We start from the raw sequence: 11459 nt of genomic DNA, 5'->3' as shown, positions 1-11459 counted from the left end.
TGTTCCTCATCTGGGATCATATTGAAGCTGCACTGAAAGTGCAATTTGGACCTTTAACCTGTTGTACCCTGGTGAAGTCCACTATATGGAGAAAAATCCTGGATTTTTTCCCCCAAAAACCTTAATATCTTTTCTACTGAAGAAAATAAGACATACAAATCTTGGATGTCATGGGGGTGAGTAAATTATCAAATTTTAACTCTGAAGAGAACTAATCCTTTAATCTTAGCCCTGCGTAATTGCTTATATTATTAACTAGCTCAATCACTAGGAAACAATATCCAATTTCATCATGTTGTTCATTTATTTGATATTTAAGAGGAACATTTTAAGATTATGTAAATAAACAACTTTCACATATAACACTTAATAAAAACAAAGGTCTTGGATAGTTGCATTGTAAAAACAGCATTGGAAATGTATTTTGCCCTTTGAATTTATGTCCAGATGATGCAAAAAAACACTGAAGGAGAAGCTGTTAAAAAGTGCTGATTGAATTTGATCAAAAGGCAAAACAATAGTGAAGGCAAACAGATAAATCGTGGAAAGCGGTACATCCTTCTTGCCTGAGGCATCAAAACAGAACAGTTAAAACTGTTAAAACAGAACTGTTAAAAACAAACAGCATTTAAAAAAAAAATATCTTCCACAAGAAGCACATTTATAACAAAGACAGCACTGTTTACTCTGTGAAAAGTTCATGCTGTCAGCAAAATATTAAAAAAAAAATAAAAATAACTGAGCTACGGCTCCACAAAATGGGCTGGGCTGCTATACTTTCATCTGTGCGTACGTTCTCACAATACATTCGCACAAGAGAGGACGCTAAACCCGTCTTAGGAAACCAGGAACAACCCAGCCAAGTTTCCCCCGGATGCAGGAAACCATTTTCACACAAGCCTAATAATCTTATCTTGCCAATTTGCAAGACAATCCCCAGCTAAGATTTATCAGGAGGACAGGCTGAATCATTGTAAGCGTGATGTTGGATTTATATGGTCACAAGCACCTAAGGAGGAGACAACTCACACATCAGCTTTAGTTCAGGCTCTTGCATATGAAAGAGTAGCGCCTGACACAAAAGAGATAAGACAGATACCCACTCTTGTCCCCTCGACCATCAGAGACACATCCACGTGAGCGCCATTCAAGCTTTGAATAGGCAGCTAACCAGCTCATGCAAATTCATTCATTTACATATGGTGGGTGCTCTTTGTGAACAATAAATGATTTAAGGAGTAGTTTTCTCTAATCTTTCTTCATAATGGGTCTATAAATCTTACAACATGTATTATTATACAGGTTGTATGATTAAGACGTTGTATTGAGCAACGCAACAGCTCTCACATGTCACTCAACTCAAACGTTCCTGGGAAGTTCCCCACAGGTCAAACAACTCCGCCCATAAAATAAAGCTAAATGACCGTAAGTAAACACATTGTCCAAAATAAGTTAATATCTCGTGTAAACAGTTCACACATTTTGACCCACAGGGTCAGATGAAGCAGAAGAACTTCTTCCAGCTGCATTTGGAAAAAGCTTTAGCTCGTCTGTCCGACAGTCTCCGTTTTTTGACCTTCCTGGCCTTGTGTTTAATAGCCGCGAATATTGCCGAGTCGAAGGCCTCTTTTAGGTTCTTCTGGGTCAGGGCCGAACACTCCACATACTCTGCGGCCCTGATCTTCTCGGCGAGGCTCCTTGCCCGTGAGCTGATCACGGGTTTGACTTTGTATTTGTCCAAGTCTATAAGAACGTTAACGTCCAACAGAAGGTCTGACTGTGTTCCAACTAAAATGATGGGGGAGGATGGGTTACACGCACGAATCTCAGGGATCCATTTCTTGGTAATGTTCTGGAATGATGTGGGGTTAACCACACTGAAGCAGAGGAGGAAGACATCGGTGTGTGCGTAAGACAAAGATCTGAATTCATCAAATTCTTCCTGTAAGTCAAAGACAAAGATAGATAAGAACACTTGACAAAGTTAACAGGCTTTTTTAAATGACAATTTTTTTTAAAAAAAGTACACTTTAAAGTTTTATACATTAGCACTTTACAGACTTTTAAACAATGTTTACAAACTTTTTAATTAAACCCAGCAAACATTGGTCCGACGACAATGTCGTGTCCCTGGCCAAAAATAGTCGCGATATGACGGCATAAATCGGTAAAAAAAAATATGTAAAACAGAACATTTCGTAAAAATGCATTCAGATACGTTTCATAACTTTAATTTTGGAGCTACTTTTCAACCATGACAGGACGTGTCGCAGGGACGACTTTTCAACGGTCATTAACCGTCCAAATGTTTGCTGGGAATGTACACTACAGACTTTTAAAAAGAATTTACACTTTACAGACTTTTAAACAAAATTTTTTAAATGAAAGTGTTAAATTACCTGACCAGCCGTATCCATCAACTGAATCCGCACCGGGGTCCCATCTACCTGGACTTGTCCTGAATAACCACAAGTTAAAAACATGTCAAGTTTTTATCCTCACAAATAGCTACTTTAAATTAACCATCATCACCTAAAAGGGGTCAAAGATCATACACTTACCCGAGAAGACGTCAAAAGCCGTCTGTTTGTAATCCGTGGGGTATCCATTGGTGGTGTAGCTGACAATCATACTAGTCTTCCCAACCGCACCATCCCCAACCAGCATACAGCTGATCGCAGGCTCCAGCGCGTCGTCCTGCTCTAGGCACACGGACGGAACTCTTGACTCGTGGTAAAAGTAATCCATTTGAGGTGGCATGTCCAACAATTAAGGCCAAGAAGAAACGTCTTCAGGAAAACTTTTTAAACTCCACAGTATTGATTGGCGTCTTTGTTGAGACTGATGAGTGACTCATTACTTTCGCAGTTCAAAAGCTGAATTGACTCTCTCTGATCTGTGACGGGACCTCTATGCCTTTTGGAGAGGCTTGACTTTGCATAGCCACGCCCACCACAGTCACGGGCCTCAATGGAAAGAACACAAATCTTTGGTTTGAGCACAGATAAGCTATTTAATGATTCGTTAACGATTTTAATCTCACGTGATTCTCAAACTGAAAGCCTTTTACAAAAGTAAAAAAAATGGTGAAACTACAGAGGTAATTTAATAGACCCTTTAAATATTAAATTCAGCTCTGGTCATATTTTGAGAGACATATTTTTATTTCACAAATCTGTTTAAAAAAAAAAAATTAAGACCACTGTCTTTGGATCTGGATTGACAAATAAATCAGAATTTGAAAATAAAAGTAGCACAAAAATAAACAACACAAATTAGGCATATGCTAATACATTGACAACATTTCAATGCATGAGAATCAATACTTAACTAAACAGTGCCACTACATGGACAGATAAAGAACAGCAGTGAAGTAAGTTTCTCTAATGTAATCACATGATATCCATCAGCTGACCAAGACAGCCATGCACACAGCATAGCTCGGTCTTTCAGTGCTGTCATTTTTGATACATACAATATAATTTGAAGCTCGGTTTCGTTTTATTTTATATCTGTTTAATCTCTTTTAGATTTTATTTAGCACACAACAGGGACATTGACAGTAAAAACAGCTTTTGAACAGGACGTTTAGCTCACATGCTAGCGTGTTATGGCTGGGAGCAGTTGGTAGGGATAGGCTACTTTACATCTTTACGTGCAATGTAAACACAGGTTTAGTATTTTTTTTTGTAAATACTGTAGTTTTGTGAATATTTGATCATTTGCAATGGCATCTATTCTGGATCAATATGAAGATTCCCAGAACATCCGTCAACACAGCCGGGTGTCGGCGGCCAACATCGGGATTACTCATTCAGGTACAAACCTACATAAATGAGGGGATTGCAGACATTATGATATGTGGTATTTTACACTATCTTTTTCGTTCACAGGGTTTGTGAATGTAAGATTAGAAGAAGAAAAACCTATTTTCAACAAGCAGCGCATCGATTTCTCACCTCCCGAAAAAATCAACCACTTCTCGGTGTGCAACAACCAGCTATGCATGAGTCTGGGGAAAGACACCCTGCTGAGGTAAAGCTGCCATTTCTCGAAGCTGTGTTATCAACAAATGTTTCATTGGGAGATTTTGTCGTTGATAAGTTTTGCATTGATTAGTTTATGTACATGCAATGGGTGATTAATGTCTGAATACTGGTGAAAGGACTAAGCATTAAGGATGTGGACCATTAAAGGCAATTCTCTTTGAAATGCATATTTAATCTGCTGGTCACTTTGTTAAAGTAGGATAAAAATCATTAAATCTGCCTTTTGTGTTAGTGTAATCAATCAATTATACATGGTCTTTTAAATAAACTAAAATAAACAGGCTTGATTCCTATTTAAGCAGCATTTAAATGTTGTAATATGTTGATTTACACATTATGTTTCAGAATTGATCTTGGCAAACCTGATCAGCCAAATCAGATTGAACTGGGAAGAAAGGATGATAGCAAAGTGCACAAACTTTTCCTGGATCCTACAGGTAATTGCGTGTCAATGTGTCCTTGTTGTCGGAGGATTTAAATGCATTTGGGGCATCAATTAAATGTCATTAGACACATAAGTGGTTTGATTAGATTTCCCTTGAAATTAGAATGACAAAAAAAAAGCATCTGTTAAGTAGTTCAACCGATGTGAACCAGGGAATTCAATTAGGACAACATATATTTTCAGTTCTTTATTTGGAATAAACACACATAAATGTAATGCTTAGAATTTTTTTTGATATGTTTTTTTTACATCATATAAAGAGAGAAACAAATGCTGTGTTTACACCTGGTATTAAGATCCGTCTCGGGTGATCCGATCACAAATGGTCAGGTGAGACACACCAGCAGTGTTTACACCTGGTAATAACATGCCTTGCAAAAATTAGCATTTTTTTTTTGCTTTCTGTTAACTTTTCAAACTTGTCAGCTAGGTCTGACTGGCTGACATAGATAAGGATTTGTCAAAATGGCAAGATTAATTTGTGATAGTCAGTAGTACAAATTAATATGTAATGTCTTGCAATGTATGGCATAATTTAAAGTTTTAAGAAAAATATTACATAATAAATTATATCTTTAATTATTATTAAATTAAAATTAAAAAATACATGTCAATTTTGAAATGTAAATATATAAAATGATAATTATAAAGTTGTAAGTTATTTTGATTAGAGGGTTATTTGGGTTTATAGCCATAACCAGCAAACATTCAAAACATCTGATTGACAGATGAGTAGGTTTTCAACTTTTTAAACTGGTCAGTTTGGTCTAAATAGTTGACATTGCAAGATTATCTTGTGATACTCAATAGTACAAACTATTCAGCCATGTATGCCATCATTCATTTTTATTTTTGTAAATAATAAACATATTAAATTGTTTAAAAATAAATATTAAAATAATATTTATATAAAATAGAAATAATCTTAAATATAAATATTGCTTTTAAAAAAATATTTACATTAATAAACATGAGAAAATGTTACATTTATGAATGTAAATATAGAATTATACATTTAAAATAAAAATACCAGACATTTAAAATGTTTACCAGACAAGGTAACACTTGTGGCACAGTTGTGGTTTAGGCTCATCAGAGATTATCCTTTATTATGCAAATGTGATGTGGTAATATGCGTTTCTACCTCCATATGTGGTTTCAGTGATCGGATCACAGAACATTTTGAACCCCATTTACACCTGTTTTTAGCACTGCCTGAATGAATGACGGGATCTCCCAAAATTAATCTTAATACCAGGTGTAAACAGGATCAAAAGCTCAGGTCTGGCTTTTTAAAACTTGTAATTCATTGTTGAACTGCTTAAAATACTTAATTTTTTATATGCAGTCTTTAAAATGACATTTTCTCAATTATCTCACAGGATCACATTTAGTCATCAGTCTCACCACAAACGAATGCGTATACCTAAACCGAAACACTCAGAAGGTCCGAAGTCTATCACGATGGAGAGGCCACCTGATTGAAAGCATAGGTTGGAACAAATTAATAGGCTCAGAGACCAACACTGGGCCAATTCTGGTCGGCACCAGCCAGGGAATCATCTTTGAAGCAGAGATTTCTGCCTCAGAGGGCAGTCTGTTCAACACCAACCCGGACCAGTTCTTCAGACAGGTTCATTCCCTGGAAGAGGATGGCAAGCCAGCTCCGGTTTGTTGCCTCGAAGTGGAACGTGGCTTGGAATCCAAGTACTTCATTGTTGCAACCACACGAAAACGGCTGTTCCAGTTTGTAGGAAAGCTGGCAGAGGGATCCGAGCAGCAGGGTTTCAGCTCCATCTTTTCCCAGAACCAGGATCTCCTACCCAGCTTCCAGGAGTTTCCTGTCAATATGGGTTACAGTGAGATTACATTCTACACGTCGAAGCTGCGCAGTTGCCCCAAGACCTTCGCCTGGATGATGGGCAACGGGGTTTTATATGGACAGCTGGACTACGTGCGACCCGACTCCCTACTAAGTGATGTTCAAGTGTGGGAATACACACAAGACATCGATTTAAACTTTGTCAAGCCCATCTCTATAGTACTTACCCAGTTTCACTTCCTGCTCCTGCTTCCTGACCGTGTTAGGGGTATCTGCACTCTGAATGGTCAGGTTGTGCATGAAGATGTATTCCCAGATAAGTTTGGCATGCTAAAAAAGATGATCAAAGATCCTGTCACGGGGCTTGTGTGGATCTACACCGAAAAAGCTGTGTTTCGCTACCACATCCAGAGAGAGGCGCGAGACGTTTGGCAGATGTACATGAACATGAATAAGTTTGATCTGGCTAAAGAGTACTGCAAAGACCGACCAGAATGCCTGGACATGGTGCTCGCCAAGGAGGCGGAGCACTGCTTCCAGAACAAGCGCTACCTGGAGAGCGCCAAATGCTATGCACTCACTCAGAATTACTTTGAGGAGATCGCACTCAAGTTCATTGAGGCCAAACAGGAGGAGGCCTTGAAAGAGTTTTTGATTAAGAAGCTAATCATCCTGAAGCCCAGTGAGAAGACTCAGATCACCCTGCTGGTGACCTGGCTGACTGAACTCTATCTGAACCGACTCGGTCAGCTGGAGGCCGACGACGGCAAACAACACCTCTTTCTAGAGACCCGTGAAGAGTTCCGCACCTTTCTTAAAAGCCCCAAACATAAAGATTGCTTCTACAACAATCGCAGCACCATCTACGACCTGCTGGCTAGTCACGGTGACGTGGAAAACATGGTGTATTTCTCTGTCATCATGCAAGATTATGAGCGTGTTGTATCTCATTACTGCCAGCATGACGACTACAGCGCAGCTTTAGATGTTCTCTCCAAACACTGCGATGACAAGCTCTTCTACAAGTTCTCTCCGGTCCTCATGCAGCACATCCCCAAAAAGGTGGTGGATGCGTGGATTCAGATGGGAAACCGGTTGGATCCAAAGAATCTGATCCCAGCCCTGGTGAACTACAGCCAGATGGGCAGCATGCAGCAGATAACTGAGACCATCCGGTACATGGAGTTCTGCGTGTATGAGCTGGATGTCAAAGATGAAGCTATTCACAATTATTTACTGTCGCTTTATGCCAAACACAAGCCAGATGCCCTGTTGTGGTACCTTGAACAAGCAGGAACGCACGTCTCCGACATCCACTACGACTTAAAATATGCCTTGCGCCTTTGTGCCGAACATGGGTACCTGCGGGCCTGCGTCTTGGTTTACAAGATTATGGAGCTATATGAGGAAGCTGTGGATCTAGCTCTACAAGTATGTGTGCTTTAACATTCTCTTTTATTTCTGTTTAAAAGGCAATCGCTTAGAAGAGTGTCCACAATAAAGAAAAGGAAAAACTTTGCAAGTCTGCACGAAAGGTGCAGTGTGTAAATTTTAGCGGCATGTAGTGGTGAGGTTGCAAATTGCAATATAGAGAAGCTACGGTTGACAAAACAGGACAAAAATGTCATCGCCTGAGACAGCAGAGAGTACCTGTCAAGCAAACTCGCTCTGTATAAACAGGGGTGTCCAAACTCGGTTCTGGAGGGCCACTGTCCTGTAAAGTTTAGCTCCGACTTGCCTCAACACACCTGCCTGGAAGTTTCTAATATGCCTAGAAGATCTTGATTAGCTGGCTCAGGTGTCTTTAATTGGGATTGGAGCTAAACTCTGCTGGATGGTGGCCCTCCAGGAGCAGGATTGGACACCCTTGGTTTAGGGCTACTGTAGAAACATGGCAGTGCAAAATGGCGACCTGCGGTGTATGTAGATAGAAATGGCTCATTCTAAGGTAATAAAAACACACAATTGTTCATTATTTAAGGTCTTTTTACACCCCTGCAAACATAGTTATGTATATTATTGCATTCTGTCAATAGATCCTTCTAAAATTAACACATTGCACCTTCGCTCTGATATTATTGTGAATAATTCATCCATGCATGTTTTTTTTTTTTTTTTACCTCATAATTTTGAATCAAAATGTCATTGCTCGATCTTCCGGTGAAATGACAGACTTCTATCTTGTGACTTCTCTAATTATATATTCCATTTAACCCTCTACTGCACACATGTTGATGGCACATGAAAAAAAAAAAAATTTCACATCATTTTTTTGGTTCATTTTGGGAACACTTTATGATGATTTTTTTTGACCTCTTCCCTTCTTGTAACGCATTATGGCCAATGTGAGGTACTGTCTAAAACATCCTCGAAAAGTACCCCTTATCGCACAACGTTGCCATGAGGCAATGAAAAGAAAAATTGAATTTCTGAACATGCAAAATAAAATAAATTCATAAAACCCGACAAAAGTCTTCTCTACACCTTCATACACACACATATTGTTTATGTACTATGTTTATGTAAGATTACTAAAACAAATTATCTTGCCTTCTTCCCACACCATGTTCTCCTGTGACCATGTGTCAGAACAGGATGTCCCACCTTTAAATGGTGCTTGATAGTGACTCCCACACCTTAGTGGACTGTTCTTTGGTACTTTCTCTACCTTTCTAATTGGTTGTAATCATTTAAAGAAAAATGTACTAAACATCGGGCTTAAGAAAAGCTTGCGTTCATCTGCTTCCAAGAGATCCAATCAACAACTGATGTATAGAACCTAGTACCTGCCTTACATTTTTCTTTTAAAATTATCTGTTATGCTCGGATGTACGTCACAATATGGAAGAAAAGATCTGTTGCTACTTGCATTTCATTAGGGCTTTAAAAGTCTAGTTGAAAACGTCAAGCTATCAAAAATGCACTATTTGTATTCATGTTGATTTAAATGAATCTAAAAATGTCATGTGGTATAACCATCAAGTAAAAAGTAATGCTTTTTTTTTTTACTTTTTTTTTTTTTATATTTATTTTCAGAAATACATGATTTAAGATATATATTTTTTAAACATAATTAATTATTATTTGATAAATATCATGTTTTTGGGGAGTTTCACCACTTAACATTAAGAATATCAAGACAGTTGTTTTACCCAGATTTTTTATTTTTTTTTAGATTCCAAAAAATATCAAAATTAATTTTAATTAAAAAATAAAACACATTTTCATCATAGAAGAGGTGTCAGTCATTGCATGTATGAATTGCATTTGAATGTATTTTTGAATTAATTAATAGGTATAAAAATAAAATAAAATAAAAAAGCATCACAAAAACCTAAAAACATCTATATCTAATTATGCACCCCCGTCTTTTTTTTAATAATCCATATGTTTATCCCTTTAGGTGGATGTAGATTTGGCCAAGTCTTGTGCTGACCTTCCAGAGGATGACGAGGAGTTGAGGAAGAAGCTGTGGTTGAAGATTGCTCGTCATGTGGTTCAGGAGGAGAAAGATGTCAAGAAAGCCATGAACTGTCTGTCCAGTTGTAACCTGCTTAAGATTGAGGACATCTTACCTTTCTTTCCAGACTTTGTTACAATAGACCACTTCAAGGAGGCAATTTGTAACTCCCTGGAAGAGTACAACCAACACATAGAGGAGCTGAAAAAAGAAATGGAGGAGGCCACAGAGAGTGCCAAACGCATCCGTGATGACATCCAGGAGATGAGGAACAAGTATGGAGTGGTGGAGTCTCAGGAAAAATGTGCCACTTGTGATTTCCCCTTGCTCAATCGACCTTTCTATCTTTTCCTGTGTGGACACATGTTCCATTATGATTGCCTCTTTCAGGAAGTCATTCCTCACCTCTCTGCCTATAAGCAGAATAAATTGGAGGAGCTTCAGAAGAAGCTAGCAGCGACCACACAGACCACCAAATCCAGGCACAGGCCCAAAGAGGAGGATACCGTCAGCTTGGGCAAGGGCCAGGGAAGCAGAGAGCAGATCAAGTCAGACATCGATGACATCATAGCTTGTGAGTGTGTCTACTGCGGTGAGCTGATGATCAAATCCATCGACAAGCCTTTCATAGATCCACAGAAGTTTGATCAAGAGATGTCCAGCTGGCTCTGAAGAACACATTTCTGCATGAGATTTAGCTGCACAATAAATCTTCTCTAAGTCTCTATGATTTAAATTGTACATATGCTGGAAAAATGTAACCATTTGTGCATTGTGAAAATTGTATTTTGTTTCGAATTTTACATGCTATATGCTAAATTAAAAAATACTAACATGATTCTGTTAACAGATGGCCGCCTTTGATTTTTATGTTGGCTTCCATAGACCAGTTGACTCTACTAAATGTAATATGCAATTGTTGTATTTTGAGTTAAGTCAATAATATCTTTTAATGTAATGTATGCAGCAAAAAATGAATAAATGATTGCTATTTAACCAGACTTGGTGTTATGATATGATATGATGGGATGTAATGGCACAAAGTGTGCACTGAAAGGAATTTTTCCTAATGCAAAAATGTCATTTTCTAGGTTAAAATGTGCCTTGCTTTTGATGAAATTAATTACAAAAAAGTAGCAAAAACAGTTTATATCTAAACACATTTTAATTTGTGTTATTCTTTTAATGACACACAAAAATTAATTACCTATGTGTTCATTTGTGCTTTTTTTTTAATTTTTTTTTTACTATTTCTAATTTAACAATTGCATACAAAACAATTGTAAATAAAACATTCCATAGATAATCAGACATAATGCAGTGCTAAAAGAGAATATAAAATCAGAAATATAATTTTTTTTTTTTTGTATAGGTCACTTTTATAGAACATATCTCCCTCAAAATATAATTAAAATTATACAAAACACTCAAATGTAAGCATACATACTATGTTTTAGAAGCTTTTTGTTACAGGAGATGGATACAGATTTATTATAAATCCTAACATGTCTTTAAAAGTGAGAAAAAGGTTAATTTTTAATACCTTTCATTTATGGATAAAATATTTGGCCAGAAATATGATTAAGTTGCATATGTAATACACATTTTCATATTGCATTAGTGCTTTATGTCTAATAAGACAGTGACAAATTCTACGTCAAGTCCCAATCACGCGATATTTTG

The 11459-nt window shown here is 37.5% G+C and overlaps 2 protein-coding genes across 2 annotated transcripts; one reads left to right on the top strand and one right to left on the bottom strand.

Annotated features, from left to right (window-relative positions):
* Positions 1-249: 249 nt before the first annotated feature.
* rhov (ras homolog family member V) lies at positions 250-3144 on the bottom strand. The gene is made up of 3 exons (XM_067383029.1): positions 2562-3144; positions 2400-2458; positions 250-1942 (listed from the first exon to the last, which is right to left on the bottom strand). Exons 1-3 carry the CDS (start codon positions 2758-2760, stop codon positions 1496-1498), a joined length of 705 nt encoding a protein of 234 aa, XP_067239130.1. The 5' UTR covers positions 2761-3144; the 3' UTR covers positions 250-1495.
* Positions 3145-3390: 246 nt separating this feature from the next.
* On the top strand, positions 3391-10770 carry vps18 (VPS18 core subunit of CORVET and HOPS complexes). The gene is made up of 5 exons (XM_067383028.1): positions 3391-3818; positions 3894-4035; positions 4395-4486; positions 5877-7747; positions 9720-10770. Exons 1-5 carry the CDS (start codon positions 3728-3730, stop codon positions 10446-10448), a joined length of 2925 nt encoding a protein of 974 aa, XP_067239129.1. The 5' UTR covers positions 3391-3727; the 3' UTR covers positions 10449-10770.
* Positions 10771-11459: the final 689 nt, after the last annotated feature.

This window comes from Chanodichthys erythropterus, chromosome 4 (genome assembly GCF_024489055.1).
Source record: "Chanodichthys erythropterus isolate Z2021 chromosome 4, ASM2448905v1, whole genome shotgun sequence".
In the NCBI taxonomy this organism is placed as follows: domain Eukaryota; kingdom Metazoa; phylum Chordata; class Actinopteri; order Cypriniformes; family Xenocyprididae; genus Chanodichthys; species Chanodichthys erythropterus.
This window is presented reverse-complemented; position numbering and strand designations above follow the sequence as displayed.